The following is a 20,717-nucleotide window of genomic DNA, read 5'->3' as shown; positions in this document are numbered from 1 at the left end:
GCACGCATGTGGCGCAGCTTCTGTATTCTGACATTTCATTGTAATCACATGTGGCCTTATTAACCTGAACGTTAGCGACACAGCAAATAGCTGAGCTGCTGCACGGATTCACTCAACTTTTTGTTGGGATTTGTTTAATGTGTGGTGTCACTCAGATTACCAAAAGGTACAGAAAGAAAAGAAATAAAATAAAAATAAATAAGAATGCCCTAACGTCCTCCAAGCAGAGTCTGGCTTTTTGGATAGATTTTAAATTTCAGACTACAACTACACTAACGCAGTGAAGGTGAATGGAATTTAATTCATGGTACAATATTAAAAAACTGACATTCAGAACATTCAGCTGCAACTTCCAGAAGCAGAGTTGTTGTCATTTTGGACAATCCATGATGTGTACAGGTTTAATTAAAACCACTTTCCACTGAAGAAATAATTCCTGTTTCTGGTGTCAGCCTTCTGGTCTGGTCGCCCAGACATCACAAAGTCTAGCACTTGTAAGCAACATGTTTTTTTACAATGCTGTAGATATAAATCGAGTCCAGCAGATTTTACATTGTTGTTGCTCTCATTGATCCAGGTGCCATTAAACCAACAGCACATACAGTAAAGCTGCATTAAGACACAGCTCATTCAGGCGTACAGCTCAGATGGTTTGGGCTCAGGCATCGCTGGATGTTGATCTAACTATAAGCACCAGATGGCACTGTTTTTCTTCATAGGTTTCTGCTGCAGACAACAATGTAAATCACTCAGCGTCCTCTCTCCAGTGACCATATTGACGATGGTATTGGCAGCTTACCAAAGCCCTTTTCAGACGTGGGATTTGTAACATTCCTGCTTCGTCAGTCTGTTAAAGTGATGGCACTCAGAGGGATCCCTTTTAATGTCTCTCACAGCTTCATTCAGACATGTTTGTCACTCACATGAGATTACACATTCAGTGATATGTAATCCATAATATCACACAAATAACAAAAGGCCAAATCTAAACTAATAGCAGCTCATCACACTGTCCAGTTTATTGATGATTTCCTTGAACAGTATGTCTACGTGTGATGATAACGCTAAACTACTACTGTGATGAAGCTCAGGACTTAACCTGAAGATAGTTGCTGTGTAACCAATAATTAAACTGCAGCTGTTTGTGACTCATTTATTATCAGATCCTGATTGATCCAGTCTTCATGTCTGGGATAATTTATGATTAAGTAAATTAATAAGTCACTGCTGATGTTCCTTGTGCGCAAATACGGCCAACTCTTCATTTGGGGTTCGATCCTTCTGCTGTCTGATGCTGCACTTGTTTAATAAACACAGAGGAAAGACTCCTACAAACAGCTGGAAGCAACAAACTCAACTTTGGTAATTTTTTTTATTTGTTTGGACAGTTTGGAATAGAAAAGGAATTGTAGAGCAAAAATAATGTTTCATGATTTTGGTGCACAAACTGCATATTTAATTCTCTGTGATGTGAAGTCTGAAGCTTGTTTGTGCCTTTCTGTGCAGTTCAGACTAGTGCCATGATGAAAGAGATAAATAATTGGCACAAGGTCTGACAAAGTACGATTCCAACCTTTATGGAAAAGTGAGCAGAGTGCTTATCGAGACCTAAAGCCAACTTGTCCAGTCAGATCATTTGCATGTCTAAAAGGAGCTTAGATGTGCTAATATGGTGATAAACTGCCCCCTATGTGTGTTGTAAGTCATGCATGTCATAACAGAGACGCATTTTTCTGGATTTCTTAACAGCACACCATGAAAAACTTTTACAAAAAAAATAAAAAATCATGTCAAAAATGAGGAAATAACTAGGTCAGGCCAGTAATAGAACTGTATAACTGTTCCAAAAGTTCACTTTGACTTTCTTTCGTTGTTTTAATTAAAACAAATTCAAACGTCAGTGCACTGCAATGCTTTATTCTGAAAGTGCACACAGGACAGCAGTAGTTGCTCGGTGTCCAGCTTGACTGCTGCAGCTCAGTGGTCTGGTTCAGTCAGTGTTGACAGGAAGGCAGCATGAGTCACTTCTCTGCTCGGATCATGCAAGTATGGGAATATTTGGAGGAAAAGACAGTTTGACAGCTCTCTCAAAGAAAAGGTAAGGCACAAGTCTCACCTCCAGATACGTGGAACAGTCCAGGCATGACTTCTTATAGTGATTTTACGAGGCTTCTCTTAAATGTAGTTGTGAGAAATGTGTCAGCATATAAGTCCAGATGTACCACTGCTTTACACTTATGGAGAAGGACAACTGTAGCAATGTAATACACAACAAAGACTTGAGGATTTTCACTAATGTATAGTGTAAAGATGTAAGTTCAATACTTCATGAAGTACTTTGAGATGTCTTTGCACAATTTGGAAATCAGCATACACATTGTAAGTTCCCATTAGAACTATTATAGGACTGTGTTTATCTTATTTAGGCTTAATTTCAATGCAAAGAAACTCAGTCACGTGTCTAAATTTTCTGTACGGGGTTTCGTATATATATCACCGAGGATTAATGCAGGTTGGGGAAAGGTCACACCCAGAGCTGGCTTGTTGCCTGCTTCTACTGTTGCAATTCTAAGTAGCGTATGAATAGAATAGAGAAGAATAGACCAGTGTTGGCGTGATCATCTCCACATAGGTGAAACACAGCAGATGCAGAATAAGTGCTTGGTCAACATCTGGGAGGATACGGTAAGCCGACCGAGTGTTAAAAGTAAATAATGACGTTTAGTACACTAAAAAACCTGCTGGGTTATAAACAAAAAACAAACAAACCTTCACTCCAGTGTTGGGTGACTATGGGACAGAACAAGTGCCTGGTTGGTTTGACCCAAGTTCTGGGTTTTAGCGTTTAACCAAGAATCGATCGTTTGACCGAGCTTAGTGAATTTGTTCTAACTCTGTTGCTACGTTACCCATTTACTCAGCTATTCCCTGTTTCGTTGCCTTCTTACTTTCATGTTTAATAATTCTAATGATAATAAACAAATTTTTATGCATGCATACAAAAGTACCAAGGCGGGTCCGCTGACTGACTCAAAAGGAAATTGAAAACAGAATTTGAATTTAATGGAAATGATGTTCTAAAAATAACGTATGAATTGAATAGCCATCAGCTGACCACCTGTAAGACCAGACTCAATCAGACAAGATTATAAATAAATTTAAGCTACCACAATTTTTAATTAAAGCCATGTAAATATAATGAACAGTCTCCAAAAGATGAAGAACAGTTTTCATTTGTAAAGCAGCAGGCAGGCGATGAATCTGTCTTTTCTGTTGTTCAAAACTGTCCACCAGTGTCATCTGCAAACTCAGTCACAGGCTTAGAATGGGCATTTAAAATAAGTGAAATAGAATTTATTGTTAATTAGAAAACTTTTTCTTTCAATTGTTTGTCATTTACACGTCTTGTCTGAACTTACTTGTCCTTGCTGCCGTGGTTTTCTCCACTTTGACACTTTTGAACAGATTGGTGAATATGCCTTTCCCCCATAACTTCACAACATTGCTTAAAAAGATGAAAATGTGCAGTGAACAATAAAGCCACGACACACAACAAACTGCAAAATTTAAAAAGTCCTGCAGATATAGCTGCTAATAACGAACATTACACCAATAAAGTTATTTAGAGAGCATCTAGTGTAGAATTGCTAGCTAGTTAGCTATTTCATAAATGTGACAGAATAAAAACCACCACCACCGCCATGATGCCAGAATGTGTTTTTTTTTAAATAGGGAAATGAGCTTCAGGTCACGCTGTTACCACAACTTGTTAAAAATAATCCCGCCCACTTTGTCTTGCGTGCACTTCTGACCACAAGAAAAGGATCCGGAGGGTTCGACAATGGACGAGCGGGAACATGAATGAGGCAGCATATCGGTCAAAGGAACCCAGCCATCTGTTCAGCTGCTAGTAAACCCCTAACGACCCCTTCTGACCCGCCAGGAACACACCAACAGTGTGTTTTCATGACCCCAAACAATACTGCAGCGATTCAGAAGTTCAAGCTATGATCAGCTCAGGAGTTGTGTTAAAAGGTGGCTGCTAAAATGGAGACTATGGAAAAAAAGTCTTACAGACTTATGCTCTTTGGTAAACTAACAAAACTGCAGAATTAAGGGGGGACTCCCGTGTGTCGTCTCCGTTTGACATTCAGCGTGCATTAGCAGCATAAACACAGAATAAAGCTATATAGTTGCACTGGGAGGGATATGCACACAAGCCTGCTGGGAGTTGTTCCCAGCAGGCTGGATGTGCTGATAAGTGCTTTGTTATTTTCTCCTAGAATTTGCATTTCTCCGGGGTGATTTCCATTCTCCTCTCCGTGCACAATCACCAGAAAACCCCTACAGACCGCCAGGATTGGCTCTCTTTGTACGAGTTGTTCATGTTACTTGCTGCGACCGATCCATATAAAAATGAAACCTGCTGTATGTAACAGTGACTCCCTAATATTGTTGTAAAACCATCCTCAGCCTTTGTCAGACATAGCCCCACGTTTTTCTGTTTTTCTTTGCGTGTTCCTATCTATAATTGCAATTTGAGCCAAGTGTCTTCAGGAACACCCGTTGCCCTCTCCGTCTAGCGTTGCCAAGTTGTAATCCTCACACCCAAGACATCAATCTGGGAGCAGGTCCATTGCCTGACTTTTGAATACCACCGAATGTTTCCTGCTTCTGGACTTTACAGTGTGACTGTTCATCTCTCCGTGGGAAACTTTCTGGAACAGCCTGCTCTGGCCAGGCAGCTATCAGTGTATTAATAGGTGTTTTGGCTGCTGCTTTGGTCCCAACCCCCAACTCGCTTTCCAGTTTTCATAACACAAACAAGCCAACAAGTCCCCCCCCCACCTCCAAGTCCGCAAAAAACTTGTGCTTATTATAGGCTCAGTGCTAGATAAGTAACATGTGGGGTTGCATGCTGTTGTAAATAATAGACACAGGGTTGAAGGGCTTGTTGTGATTTCCTGTCATAAGAATCCAACAGGAATAATGAACTAGTTTCAGTTATCTTTATTTTTTTGATGCATAAGTTGGAAACAACTGCTTGAAAATGCTGACTTGTCACATATTTTTAAATAGTGAGGAAATATGTGGGACAGAGCAAGATGGAGTTTGTTTATTCTCAGGGGGAAACAGGGGTGAAGCCTCAGCGAGATGAATGAGAAACAGGATGAATAAAGAACCAGAGTAGATGCTTTGGTGGTGAACATGGTGTCAGGCTGACCATATCTGAGAACTGTGTCAGAGTGTGCCGGCTCCCACACGGCCCGATAGACGGGAGACACTGCTGAGGCTGTCGCAGTTAGCGTTGCGTTGGTGTTTATCGTCTCCTTCACCGTTACCTACCTCCGCTGTCGCTCATCTGTTTGGTGGTAGATGGAGAGAGGAGTTACGGCGCGTCTCCTCTATTCTCTATTTATGCAGTGATCGTGTTTTACTTTGCGGCCCTGGAGACAAAAAATACAAATAAGAAATAAAAAAGACACCACATGGCACAGCTCCAAACTGGTGGAGCTATTTCTGGTTCCAGCTATGGGAACATAACCAATCCCGTAATCAGTCATACATGGACAGCATGGTTGCTGTAAATCCTCATGCTGCTGGTGTTCGTAAGTGATTTACGACATCAGACAGTGCTAAGAGACCACTCTCCACAAAACATAAGCCCAGAAGATGCGTCCTCATTCAGCAGATACAGAGCCTCGAATGTAATGAACGAACAAAACCTTCGTCTGGATCTGTTTTCATTCCAGACATGCACATTTCTTAAAATTCAAGCATTGCAGAGCATCTGTATTATAAAAGCGCAATGCATCCCTTCAGTCACCTGCTGCCTGTAGGTTCAAGTACCCTCTCTGACCTGTAATTAAACCTCCTTATGGTCATTGCATAACAGGATCTTGTGTGTTGACTAGCTGTTGGCTCTTAGTGTTCTACAAACCAGACAGCAACACACCACACTGAAAATGAAGCTGAAACTTTATTGCGAAGGCTTGGAAGGAAGCTCAGTTTGGTTTTTCTATGGTGGCTAACATCGTCACCTCATAGCTAGAAGGTCCTGGGTTCTGTTGTTTTTCTGTGTGGAGTTTGCATGTTCTCACCGGGTTCTCCGGCTTCCTCCTACAGTCCAAAGTCATGCTGAGGTTAACTGGTGATTCTAAATTGTCTGTAGGTGTGAATGTGAGTGTGCTTGGTTGTCTGTCTCTAAGTGTAGCCCTGTGATAGACTGGTGACCTGTCCAGGATGAAGCCTGCCTTCACCCTGAGTCGGCTGGGATAGACTCCAGCCTTCCAGCGACCCTGCAGAGTGCTTCCTCTCTGATTCTTCAACCTTCTAAAAGAATCTTGCCTTTAGTCTTTAGTTTAATCTTTTTTTCTTTCTTTAAGATCCCCGGTTAGGACGCCTGGGATGTTTCTGTGTGGAGTTTGCATGTTCTCTCTGTGCAGCGTGGGTTCTCTCCGGGTTCTTCAAACAGTCTAAAAAGATTTTGGACAAAAAAGTTTTGGACTGTTTGATTCTAAATTGTCCGTAGGTGTGAATGTGAGTGTGCTTGGTTGTCTGTCTCTAAGTGTAGCTCTGTGATAGACTGGTGACCTGTCCAGGATGAAGCCTGCCTTCACCCTGAGTCAGCTGGGATAGACTCCAGCTCCCTGCGATCCGAGTGAGGATTAAGTGATGTATAGATAATGGATGGATGGATGTGTTTACATGCACTGTAGCATCCGGGTTAAGAGCTTTATCTCAACTTTGATCATAGTTGTGATATATCGACCAGTATGTTTTTTCAGGGCTGACACCGATTATTCAAAATCAGGAAGACATTTGCAGTAAAACATGGAAAAAATTTGAGTATTACTTTTTTTCTGCAAGTGTGAAACTGGAATTGAATGTATACATGCAACTGTAAGCATTTAGAAGTCCAGAAGGTGCTTATTTCAGTTTCTAAAATCAAGATGTTATGTTCACATGTGCAAACACAGAAACAGATGATTAAAAAACACTCCCATATATGGGATACTCAAGTTCATGAAAACAGCACGAGAATATTTGAGAGTCCTGCCTCTGCTGATGTTGGGAATCTGTAGGCTCCACCTAGAGGCAAACAAAGGCCAGCTAGAGGACCACAGAAACAGCCACCATTCGGTCCACTTCAAACGTAGCACTACACTTCTTGTGTTTGAATGCACACTTGCTGAAAAACCATACACTAGATGAAAAGTCCTACGTCATGCTGCTGCTGTTTGCAGTGTTTTAGAAATATTCTACTTGCACAAACGCTTTCAAAACAGACCTACTGTAAAGTTTTGCTTACTTTTCTGTGCAGTTTTCTACAAGTTTGACATTTCCTCTGGGTGTTTAACTGATCTCACTGTCAGTCGGCAGCTCCAAATAATTTTTTGCTTTGATTCCACAAAATGAACTTTCTTACCTTTCCGTACTTTTAACAGTGTTTTCGTCTTTAAAGGCTGTGTTAGCTCACTCATGAAAGTCCCCTCCATGTTCCCCCTTTGTGTACGTGCAACAATAGCTTATTTTTAACCTGTTGGGCTCTTTAGAAGTGGAGACGGGGAGAGAAGGGAGGAAGTGGTCGCAGGGTGACGGTGGGAGATAATAGCGTCCTCCTCAACCTTCATCCTTCCTCACACATACAGACGTGGTTTCTGTTGCTGTTTTTGTGGTTCCCCCCAGCGGGAATACGAATAAATAGGAAAAATGTGTAAGCAGATGTACATAAGTGCAATTCTGAAGCGCTTGTGCTCGGATATTTCTGGTGATTTTACTGTTCTACACTTATTTGACAGATATAGTTAGGATGAGATATTGCATTAAAAAAATAAAAACTTACCGTGAATGAAACTAGTGGTGTTCAAAACCTTAAAGCAGTGTCTCATCGGAGCACTCAGATGTCCCTGAGTTGTTAGAAGTGTCACCGTTGTTGCTCCTTTAAACTTATCAGAACTAACTATCCCTAAATATATGAGGTAGATAAACTAGATCTAAATAAACCAACTGCAACATGTTGTTTATATGTTGTTGTAGCGGTATTCGCAATCCAATAATATCCTACATGTGATTATATAAACAGAGAATTAATACTTAAGTTAGGGATCGAGGTACTTACTCCACTGATAGACCCACACATTCTAGTTCTTAGAGTGATAATACAGAGAATTACCGAGCAGTATTACGACATGTAAATGAAGGTTAAACGCATCTCATCCTTGGCCATCGCCAGAGCACTTAGCTGTGTCTTTTTGCTCCCACTGGCTCTTCCCGGTGTTTCTGGTATTTTATCTTATCTCTAATGTCAAACCCTCCCGTCTCAAACAGCATGACACAGCTTTCCTTTGAGTTGTGTTCGTTTCGGTTATCTTGAAAAGAACATATAATTTAATTACACAGTCATTTTGTTTCTTTTGTTGATGACAGCAGCTAAAGAATTCCAGCCAACTGTTTCCTATTAAGACTGATCTGTTGTTTTTTTTTAAATTTAAACTTTTGATCCTGGCTTTTGTTTCTTTAATATCCCCGACTCATGTTGGTGTGTTCAATGCTCTCATTTAGGCAAACATGCACACATCCCTTCAGCTAACATTTCTACATTTCGAAAATACAAACCTTGAAGTTACATTATTATAGTAAAGGCAATGCTTTAAATGACTCATAACTTAGGCAGTAATGACCTCTGGGTCGGGACAAAGCCCCGTTGTACGTCACGGCAGCATCTGCGGTTCATTTCACTCAAAGCAAGGGCCAATAAACCTAATTCTGGTATAGCTAAACAACAATATTTGGCTTTCCCATCAGCTCAGCTGAGGACCTTTGACCCCATGAGAGCTTCAGCTACAGTCGTGAAAAACTGGAAATTGTGATTATCTTTGAAACAGTCCCTACAGATAAAGGTGGTTTTCTTGAAATACGCTATTTGGGGTTTTCAACCATTTAGTCAACATAACTATCAATAAATGTAATATTCTTCTGTGAAAAAAAGCTTCTAAAGTTAGTGTAATCCTATTTCACAGAATACCGTGTGCTCGTGGGTTGTAACAAATATGGCAAGGAACACAGATTTAACTCAAAATAAGGATGTTTATTATAACCAAAAGCAAACCATCTAACACATAATAATAAGTATGGCGTGTGACTATCAGTAGTATCAGTCGTGTAGGTGTGACTGAGTGAACATGATGGGATGTAAGATGTTGTGGAGCAGAAACAAAGCAACAAGAGAAAGACGTGTCGCCACCAACGAAGCCGGGTCAGAATGAATGAGAGACACGGCAAGAGAGGAATGGCTGAGATTTATAGGCCGTCCTGATGCCTTCAGGGACCCACAGGTGGATGGAATTCTAGGCCTCCATGGCAGCAGCTGACATTGGGCCGTCACACCTGTGTCTTGCATAACTGTCAACAGCGTCTCTGACATCGGCTTGCTGAAATGTTTGACAATCCTTCCAGTCAAAGTTCCTTCATTTGTAAGATGTTTGAAGGTGTTCTTGCCTATTTCACATCCACACAACATTTCAAATCTAGGCTTTTATTTCTTGAGTAAACTCCTCCTTAACCCATTGTTTCTTTCTTTTTGAGGCATTCCTCTTTGGCTGTGTTAATGTGCTCTGCGGAAAGGCCCTCTTGTGGCTTCGACAGCTGGCCCCACGTTACCTTCAAGCACTTAAATATGACGCAGAATTCATAGTTGAATCAGCGGCTGCACACTGTCCAGTCCCTGAGGCTGAAAAGCAACCACAAAGCATCACATTTCCACCATCATCCGTCACATCTTCTGGTTGTTGGACTGGAAACAGGTCCGCTGTCACTGTGGCCAAACATCTCTGTCTTTGATTCCAGAACATATTGTTTCAACAGTTCTGGTTTTTACTCACTGGTAAACTCTTGCTCTTGGGCTGTTGGGTGCAGCCAGTTCAGGACAAACTATCAAAAGTCTACACCACACCGTGACTTTTTTCCACATAATTTAGGGATCTTTTTAAATTCCTTTCCAGTTTCATAGGTATCTATAACGTGTTTTCTGAAGACCTTTAGATGTTGGCATGATGACACCACACACTTCGACAGTGAAAAGAAGAGCAGAGCCCAGATGTCAGAGGTTTAAATAAGACAGATTCCACCTTTAACCCTTAAAGGAGGTTCTAATCATTGGTTCCTAATCTGGAACCCCTGATTCCAAAATTGATGGACATAAAGGAGTAACAAATGCAGGGTTGTACTTGCTCTTTCAGTATGACTGATCTGTTTTTTAGTCATTTGTATTCATAATATTGTCAATGTGTCATTTGTTTAAGTATACGTTTTTTAAGTAGATATTTATCTTGTCTCAAAAATGAACAATTTCCACTAATATATTCATATACACGCACAAGGCTCTACTTCAGGAGATGCACAGATACCAGTTTTTCGGATATGTGTGCATTTCTGATTTTGATTTTGTGACAACAGTTACGTCAAATGACCAGAATGCATTGAGGCTCTGAGAGATGCGACGCTGCGTCTCCCACCTTTCACCCTACACGAAGTCTTGTTAAATGTCGGTGCTGATAAAATCACTGCTTCTTCTCAAACAGAGCATCTGACTTCTAAATGAAGATGACCGTTCCTTGGACATTGTCCAAAAGGCATTCTGGAGCCGTAGGAGGTCGTAATTGATTTAGAGGGAGAGGCACTTTGAACAACAGTGGGCGTTCAAGCTAAATAACTCAATCAGATTTAACAACAGCTTTATTTCTAAATTGTTCTGTGAGGAGTGCACCAGTCCACACGGTCAAACAAACAAACCACATAAATAAGTCCAGTTTAAGAACTGTGTTTGAACTGGACTGACATCTATTTGCCACAACCTAAATGAGCCTCTTTAGAAATTAACTCATTTATGTATGAACCCATTTAGAAAAAAAAAAGTAAAGATATTGTTAAACTGAACTCATTAAACAGTTAATTTATTCCTTCAGTTTATGCGAGAGAAACTGTTTACTCAGCTCGAGCAAGTTCAGGACTACAAAAGACAGAAGGAAATTTGCTAAAGTCCTCCTCAATACCCCAATTTGCAGCCTGAGATGAGGAGGCTGTGCCGATCATGTTCCCTGTTGTTAACTGGTTCCAGGTCCAGTCCAGTTGTCGTACTCCTGATCCTAACAATCTTTTGCAGATGTGTCGCGTGAATGATGCTAATCGCTCCAATCCAAGCTGTCAGTGAAACCCTTATGAAAAGCTTGACTGGCACGGAGCTTGCAGAATTCTTTCAGAAAGTATATCTGCTGTTGACTTGTGACAAAGACGACCTGGTAGCCCTAAAGTAGTGTTTCCATTGAATGGTGGTGCCGAGGTAGCTACTCTCCTCCACCCTAAGAGTTTTCTTCAGTCCTGGAAGAGTGAGTTTTTTCAGCAGAAACAATAATTTCATTGGTTTTTAGAAGGGTTGAATGTTGCATTCAGGATCGTTCCCTTTTGGTCTCTGCAGTCTCTTTGTGTGCAGTGTGACTAGAACAGGAGACAACAGGGTTCCTGTGCAGACTGATATTGGGGAAGCTCAGATATCCACTGATTTGGACCACCTGGAGAAGAAGGAGCCGACTCTCCTGACCCAGCAGGATGTAAACAAACAGTAGCACATCCATGTCTTTCTACCACCTGCTGTGTCTGAGGAATAATGAGCTTTTTCAGTTCTCCAGGTTGGGATGCTCTTCTTTGGTTCTTTAAATAAAACATGACAGAGATGTAATGATGAAAGGGCGGCGCACTGGCCACAGCATCACTCTGAGATTATTAATTAAATACATACCTCATAGCCATGGAAGCCATTTCTAATGTAATGATGTTGTTCACCCATTCTGTTGAAAGGGAGTGGCTCGGCTATGTCAGACCAAATCTGATGTGAGCTCAGATGAGCTATTGAGGTGCAGTTTCTATTTTTCAGATGTAGTTTTACATAAAGCAAGAGCACATCATACTAAATAACAGGGGAATCATTAGAGCCACTCTGTCCATATTTGTGAACCTCTGGCCCCATTGGCAAATCTGGTTTTGGCAGAAAACAAAGAGTTTAGTGACTAAGCCCTTCCACAGTATCCGGTAACTCGTCCTACGATCTCAAAGCAATGTACGAACTTTTGGCTCAGAAAAGGTGATTTTGTCAGATTCCAAATGTTCCTCAACACAAAGTACATTTTTTTGTTTTGAGGTCCAACCGAACCAGTTAAAATGCACTGATATGCTACGCACAAACGCTGAGCCTCACTCCTCATTAAATAGACATTTGCCTTTATACCATGTTTATGATTCCTGCATACAGACAACACATTTGTTAAAAACATCACAGACCTTCACCTGTCTGGTTGCCAAGAAACACTTACTGACACTCCAGCACCTGACATGATTTTTTTCTGAATGCTGATTCTCGCATTGATATTATTAGAAATAAACATTACTAGCTGATGGCTTTCTGCTGTTGTTGCGTTGTGTTGAAGTACGTGTGTTACATGTGGTGTTCTAGTCTGGCAAAGCGTGCAGTCTGGTTTGACTGCTCTCAGACCATCTCTGGTCTGCTGCAGGAGGCAATCAGCACTCCTTTAAAGGAATACACTGGGAGAATTATCAACCATCAACACAGACGCCAACAATTACGGATGCTTTATTGGCTTTGCTGCTGTGTAAGCAGACATTAGGCTGAATTATGGTGCGGTAGTGAGAGAAAATTTGTACAAGTGGTAAGTTGCTAAATATGGCCACATTTGGGATGAAAAAAAAAGAGATATAAACAGAAAACACACGAGAATGAAGACCTGTGTTTCCCATTGTTCCCAGTGGCATCACTGCAGCAACAGCACAAAATTGGCTCCTAGCCGATAGCGACAGTCTTTTTTAATTGATCCTGACACATGTGGTTGAATCTGGTTGATGATATTTAATCAAATAATTGTGTTGTTTTTGTCTGGTTACAACATGAAACTAATTTGCATGGTGGTAGTTTTCATTTATCTTTCAGTTCAAGCTGTGACAAAGAGTAATTAGCTGCTCTCACAAATAGCTCAGAACATTTCTGGGCCCAGACAACTTCCATTATAGTTTAATCTACCTATACCTTAAAGGAATTTCTGTATTTGTGTCCTTTTCTGATCTGCTTCAGCGTCAGTGGGTGTATTTTTGGTGACCGAAAGAAACGCAGTGACAATTTTAAAGCCGATTGGACGAACAGTGGTTGTGTATTTGGTCTTTTCCTGTCCGCCTGGCCTTTGACTGGCTGTGGGTGAGGGCCCTGCTGCGAGGAATTATCGTCAATAGCAAATGTATGACGTCATAGATCACAGGCAAGAGTTTAGAAGGAGTCTCTGTCTGCAAACTCTGTCTGTACCACATCTGTCCGTGCACATCAGAATTTAACCAGCTGGCTCTGCACCAGAACTATTCCAAACTCAAATGGCCAGACTTTTTTCAGGCCATATCTGACAGCTGTGGTAGTAGCAAGATGTTGTTCTATGGTTTTATAATTCAGATGCACAGTGTGTCGCAGTCTGACTGTGCGTGCTAATATGTCGCCAAAGTAGATTGTAGCTGTGGATGCTGAAGCTAATGCAAATCACTTAACACCAAATCCAGAGGAGCTTCATCATTTTATTCCCGCTGTGATGCCGGAACGGTGAGCGACAACAAAGAAAGGGCCGGTGCTATCAATCCTCTTATTATTTATCATAATTACATAATGAACAAGTGCTGTTATGTTATTGTTCCGGGTATGTTTTCAAATTTCAAATCTGAGCCGGCTCACTGGGCTTATCTGAGAAGTCGGAAATGAATCAAACATCACATTCAACCATCAAAACTCATTTTTCTGTTCAGGAATACAAGTAAATAACTATAATTTGACATCTTTATCAAGAAATAATAATAATGTGCTTTACTATTTTTTAAGTTTTGTGTAAGACAGTAAATTAGAAAATTCATGGATAACAGTAATAATTGTATTTTAGCATAAAAATATCATTTTGGTTAAAGAGCTTCTACATACTGGTGTATTAACCATCACAGAAACATAAGAAATGATTTTAGTAATTACAAATGCTGTTAATTTAGGGCAGATGTGGCATAAACCTGACACTGGGTGGTGGTCTCATAAATAATAAAGCACTGTATACATTATTAAATAGTTAAATTTTTACATTCACGTCGAGCGTTGCCTTAAAGGTTTGTTATCCTTGAACAGAAAACTTTTTTTGCTGATAACTACATCATCACTGAATAAGTCGTAGATGTTCAGAGAATATTATTTGGCTATTTGTGACGCCGTGTATCCATGCAATTCAAAGATATTGCTGCGTTTTGTTTGGTCGCAGATTTGCTACAGTTACGAAGCGCTCGGTACTGATTTTGCAGATAAGCTCATTGTGGTGCTCATACAGTGGGAAACATTATGGCTGCCTTCTCTAAACAGCATGACGGACACTTATCCAGGCATGGAAACGACTAAAATCTGATTTCTGCTGCTTTTTTCATACTGTGTAGATGCCCCGACATTGACATAGACTAGAAGAAACACAGAAAGTTGATTTTAGTTTTTGCCTTCACTTCGACCAACAAGACGGTCTCACACATAGACTCAGTGTGTGAGAGAGATAAACGTTGACAGTGTCAGAAGAGAAGAAACAGACCACATGGAGACGAGTTGGGAGGACGAGGAGAGTAGCAATGAGAGAAATAAGTGTTAGGATAGATGTGTGTTTGCTTGACCCGTGTTTAAACAAAGACCAAAGGCACACCTTCGTACACGCAAGCCAACATTTAGCCTGTGTAAAGTGGGTTTTACTCAGTGACCTCTTAGAACTGTTTACGAGACATCTTGATTTTCTTCCCGAGATCATTTAAAGTTAGAGCTCACGACCCCGGAGAAAAAAGACACGAACAGAGGAAGTGACAAATGCGACAGCCTCTCAGTTTGTAACCAAAAAACAAAGAGGAACCAGTCCACTTGGCCACAACTCACAGATAGATTGTTCACAGTGTTTATAGCTGACAATGGCGCACGGCGAGCGCTGCCAAGGTATTATTATATGCGAGCGTGTGTGTCCTTGGGTTTACAATGTCCCGATCGGGAACAATACATCGCTAGAGACAACTATGTACATAGCAGATAGAAAGGCATTTGTTGTGAGCTTCTTGATGAATAGAATTGTAATTATTTGAATGTTTGTGGTCGTCGCTGATAGAAGCTCCAACAAAAGGGGTAAAAGATGTCTCGGCTGCAGTTTGGTCCACAAAGCCAAGTTGGTGGATTCATTCGCTCGAAGGAGAAAATGTAAAGATCATGTCATGTGCTGTTGTGGCCTTCATCATCCTGGTGATGTGTGAATGCATATTTGATAGAGGAGAGACGCAAAGGCAACACGGATCAATGCCACTTTTTTTTTTACTTCTGTCTGGTAAAAATCAGTTTGTTCTTTATCCTTCCACTGTGCTCAGCTGTAAACAGTGAGACCTGTTGCCCTTTGAAGGAGCTGTCAAACAATCCAAATTAATCCCTCGCGTTAACACTCGTTAACGGATTTTTCAGAGATGGCCATAAACACACATTGACATTAGATTAAGCTGTTCTCTGCAGGAAACCGGTGGGGTAGTCCCTCTGGGCTTGGGGGGGTGAGTTGCTCTATACTCCAACCCTCATGAGCTCTGGGGCAGTAAAAGAAAGAATTAGATTGCGGATACAAAATGAATTTTCTCCCCAGGTTGAGGAGCTTGCACATCTGGAGGCAGTTTGGAGGAGAGTCAACAGTCCTTAGTGTCACAATTTAGGAATTTATTGAAAGAATAGCCCCTTGATATATAGCATCTAATTAAGATACCTCCCAGGTGGAGGTTTTCTGGGCACATCCAAGTGGGAGGACACCCCTGGGTAGAACTAGCTGGAGGATGTACATATCCCATCCGGCCTGGGAGCATCTTGGGATCTCCCACATTTAACTGGAAAGGGGAGCTGGATGAAAATATACTTTTCACCCCTGTATTCATGACAGAGAAGCAGCATAAATACACCACAATTAAAGGAAACCTACCACTTATTTTTAGACCTGCTTGTTGCTGACATTTTGAGATGCAGAACCAAGACGAGCAAGATCTCAGGGGAAGACACTCCTGAATGCCTTGGGATCTCCCTGGAAGAACTGGAAATCTGTTGAAATGTAAAGATAAAATATCGGGGCTATGTCCTCTTTACTCCTCTACCGCTCTGTGTGAGAAAGAGCAGGTAGAAAAGAAAGTCCAAACATACAATGATGAGTGTTTTTTTCTTCTTCTTGCTATTCAAAGCACTGGTCGCCAAAAACCCTCACACCCTTGACGCACAACATTTCCTACGATTTCTGTCTTGTTAATTTTTCCATCTCTCTTACTCTCAGCTGTCAAAATGTTTTCATTACTCTGGCCTCAAAGAAGAGCTTCTTGGAACTGAAATGTATATTATCTTCACAGTCGTAGACGTATTTGTCCTGCAGTTTAACATGAAAACACTTAAATATTCAAAACCCTGATGTAATTTTATCACGTGTTAATATGAATTCTAAATTATGGAGAGTAATCTATGGAAATAAAACAGGCTTCACAGTGATTATTGCCAAAACAAAGCAAGGTTGAAGCTCAGTGGCTCCTTTGCCTTCATCTACAAAGCAAATGTAGACTGATCATTTCTTTGTTATGGTAACGTACAGCACCACATCTCATGAGAAGCCAAAGAATCTAAGTATGTGTGCGACATTTAAATATTAAATAACTAGACTGAATATGGAAAAGAACATTTCAGATATCCACGTCGTCATTCTTCCAGGGCGACTAGTATTACTCCAATTTAGATTTCTCCAGTTTAACTCTTAATTCTCAAAATATCTTCAAGTCCCTTTAACTCATACAATCTCCATCGTGCTTTTAAGATATCTTGAATTATGTTTTAACCAGTCAAACAGATATCTCAAACTAGAATTCTACCGACTCAGAATGTAATTACAGATATCTAGAGGTGGAGTTTTGAATGATATTGCTGATATCTGCAGATGCACCAGAAGCCAATGCAAGCGTAACATGGAAATGCAATTCAAACTTTGCATTGCACTGCAACCGTAACTGCATGTGGCGATCGCTTTACTGCCAGCCTGGAGCTGAGCTTCTCGTTAACTGCGACCACAAGTGTCTAATAAACAAAGAGCTCGTAAGATTTTAAATGCTTCTGCTGGACCAGTTTTCACCAGAGATGTCTTAAACTATTATTTTTACTAGTCAACAATTACAGATATGTCTCCAACTGTTGCTCAAAAAAAAGACATGATAGATATCTGGAATAAAGATTATTAATCAAACTGACATTGTTGATTTCTGTAATTTTACTTCTGGACAGTCAAACTAAGCCACTAACTGTTAACAGCTTGTCATAAAACCATGCATCCAATGCTCAACAAGCCGGTGCAGTGTCGAGTTTGAAGCTGCTTTGACGAATATTAGCATCAAAGCCAATAATATAATAACCTCTGAAAGCAAAGGCAAGATTGTAGTTTGTTAGATCACCGCACTGATCAAAGTCGTCACTGCTTTGCTACAGTTCTGTGTTTCATTAAGACCTGAAAGTCCGACATCATGATCGCCAAATAACCACGAAAAATGGCATTCTACCAGATTTAAAGAACACAGGTGTCATTTTACCATCAACTGGACACTTTGGTCTATACGTGTTGGTTTTCAGAGGCTTCACTGGCTGCCTCATTAAAGATGAAACACGACAGGGAACTTGCTGCCCTTTTGCCCCAAAGCAATAATAAACTCGCATCTGTTTTCTCCGACCCCGAGTGGACGGCGGAGAGGAATGACCGCTGGAGCACCAACTTCCTGTCCCGATAGACGAGAAAACATGCATGCTGTAGATAAACATACATGCTTATGAGACCAGTTGCGTGAAAACAGCAACACTGTATGGAAAGATATTCGCTGTTTTCATCCTGTTATTACAAAGTACAGCTTCTTCACATCCAACCTGAGATAAAGTGTTTAACAGTTGCACGGGCCTTGTTCTTCTTTTCCCTTTAGAGACATGTGGAGGACCCTGACACTGTCGCTGCTTGTTGCGCTGGCACTGGGCACAGAGGTGAGTACAAATTATATCAAGATGAATACTGACTTTGTGGATTTATAGTACTTCTGATAAACTGTGTGTACTTCTTTGGATAACGACGCCATCCAGATGTCCCAGAGTCAGGATGTGGGGTCCCTGGTGGCCGTCGAGAAGGCGGAGGAAGAACAGCAACAGAACTTCAGCAACATATCTACTGGGCTGGGAAATGCAAGACGCCAGATCCTGGCCGCTCAGTTTGAGTGCTACCTGAAGATAATCCGTGACCCGCCGCAAACAGAAGAAGGTGAGAGGATTGACGGTTCGGCTCCGACGCACTGCGTTCCAAATGGCTGGTGTTGTGGTGCCTGAATAAAATCGCTCTCTATGCAGATGTAATCACCTCTAGAAATAAATAGTGACCTAATTCTGTTTGCTTTGCTAACATGGGCTCCTATTTTAGAGCAACTCGGATTCCACAGTGATGATGTGATTACAAATGAAGACTCTGAAAACTGACCGTCATGAGGCAAAACAACAAAATAAAAACTGTTTTCAGAAGAATGAATAAAGGCTAATGTCATTAAAGGTTGATGGCAGCCTAAATCCAATTAGACTTATTAGCCAACACCAGAAACGCTGCTGAAAAGCTCAGTGAAGCAGATTTGCGCCGCGGCTGCTGAACAGAGGTGGGCTGGTTAACCAAGTGTACGTTTGCCAAACCAACTGATTTGTTTGTTAAGCTTATTATGGACCTGCTGGTACTCTGTGTGGCTGTTGAGTAGACTCTCACTCGCTATTGTGGCTCTTAATAATTCGTTCTTTTCACCTGCAGAGAGATGAGGACTTTCAAAGCAGACGGCATACACGCACACAGCTCCATTCATACTACAATAGCTGCTATGCATTCCCCCTCATTGAACACAGAAAGACACACACTGGGCTTCCCTGGATGCTTCTAACAGGCTGTGATTTTCTACAGCATATAGCAGCTAGTTACTGATTCGACTGTAGCATGCTGACAGTGTGACTATTCCGGACGGAGCTGTGCAGAGCATAGCACAGACTTTCTAGAGGATTTGATGTGTAAAATCAAAGCAGTCCAACATTGACTACTTCAGTTCCAACTCTTTTAATTATAAAGGTGCGGATGACAGAGAATCTCCTCACAAACATTGGTTTTATCCTAAATAATGCTTTCTGCATCTACGCAAGGGTTCAGGTTCATCATTCGCCCAAGTTGGTGAATGTCTTTGTACACGGAAAGAATGAATTGGCCCTTGGGCCCCCATTTGTCTTCCTAGCTCGTGTGTAGCTGGTGTGTTTGCGATACGGACTTGGGTTGGATAATGAAATGAACATTACGGCCGTGAAATCAACCACTATATTCTATATAGTGCACGATGTAGGGTGTTCACCATTTTGTAGTGCTGGCCGAATGTTAAGTTACAAACATTACACCCTATGTAGTGCACTCTAAATATCCCACAATGCACCGTGAAAAGTGATGTACCGCCGATGGTCACGAACCAAGCAATATGGACCATCATGCATTGCGCGAAAGGAAATACGAATGATATGAATGAGCGTGCGAAAACTTGTCTTTAAAATGTAAGTAATTTCCTGTTTATCCATCCATCCATTATCTATACACCGCTTAATCCTCACTAGGGTCATGGGGGGCTGGAGTCTATCCCAGCTGACTTAGGGCGAAGGCAGGGGACACCCTGGACAGGTTTTGTTAAATTTGATTTTACCCACTTCTTGTAATGTAACAAACAGTTTGCATTACGTTACTACGGCACAAATCGCGGTTAGCAAGCGACGCGATTAATAGCTCGATTAGTGTCTGAAATGTTATTTTGCCGAGGTGCCCCCTTCATAGTTCACTGTATGGTGGTCCCTAGATAGTGAGTAGGGAGTGAGTGGATGATTTTGGGCACGGCCTGCGTGTACCCTTGTGGACATGTGAACGTGGAAAGCATGACTTCGACTGTACCAATGGCTGTGTCGCACCTTCCAGCTTCAGGAGGCAGTAAGGAGCCCTTTGCAGTTTTGTGCACCACTACAAGGTGAAATGAAAGCCGCGTGTTGATAACATTTTTAAAAGCATATACGTATGCATTACTGGTTGTTTTGCCTATCAACCGTCTCCAATGCGTGCACGCTCTTAGAGAAAGAGAGACGGAGGAAGTGAGTCTGAAAGAAAGGAAACTTCGGCCTTTGTCTTTTCCACAGTGCCTGCTGCTCCCATCCACAGCCTTTGAAATGTTATTTTGTGCTCCGTTTCCCAACATGCCACTGTGTGACCTGCTACATCCAGGTTTCCGTCTATTGTTGACGAGCTTTGTGCGGGCCAGCTGTGGTTGGCAGAAGTGTAACACACAGTTTTTATTGGATATATAATTTATACAATTCATACTGTCAGCAGGTTTATTAAAAAAGGTAAAAGTTCCCCGACTCATTGCACAGATGTTACATTTTATATGCTTCATGATAAAACATCGGAGCAAACTTTAGATTTGGAAAAAGTATTTCGCCATTTGCTAAATATGAAAACGCAAAATATAATATGAGCACCAACATCTGCTGCGCTACCGCCTAAGTGATTGATTTAATGATT

The 20,717-nt window shown here is 41.3% G+C and overlaps 1 protein-coding gene across 1 annotated transcript in view; it reads left to right on the top strand.

The window, feature by feature from the left end:
- The first annotated feature begins 1,986 nt into the window (after positions 1-1,986).
- The window catches only part of calcrl2 (calcitonin receptor-like 2), a 28,777-nt gene continuing 10,046 nt past the window's right edge, over positions 1,987-20,717 (top strand). The window contains exons 1-3 of the mRNA XM_008275496.1: positions 1,987-2,098; positions 18,073-18,130; positions 18,227-18,401. Coding sequence (XP_008273718.1) covers positions 2,049-2,098; positions 18,073-18,130; positions 18,227-18,401 — 283 coding nt within the window. The 5' untranslated portion in view covers positions 1,987-2,048. The remainder of the gene's footprint in view (positions 2,099-18,072; positions 18,131-18,226; positions 18,402-20,717) is intronic.

Source organism: Stegastes partitus, unplaced genomic scaffold (genome assembly GCF_000690725.1).
Source record: "Stegastes partitus isolate 25-593 unplaced genomic scaffold, Stegastes_partitus-1.0.2 Scaffold53, whole genome shotgun sequence".
Lineage (NCBI taxonomy): Eukaryota > Metazoa > Chordata > Actinopteri > Pomacentridae > Stegastes > Stegastes partitus.
This window is presented reverse-complemented; position numbering and strand designations above follow the sequence as displayed.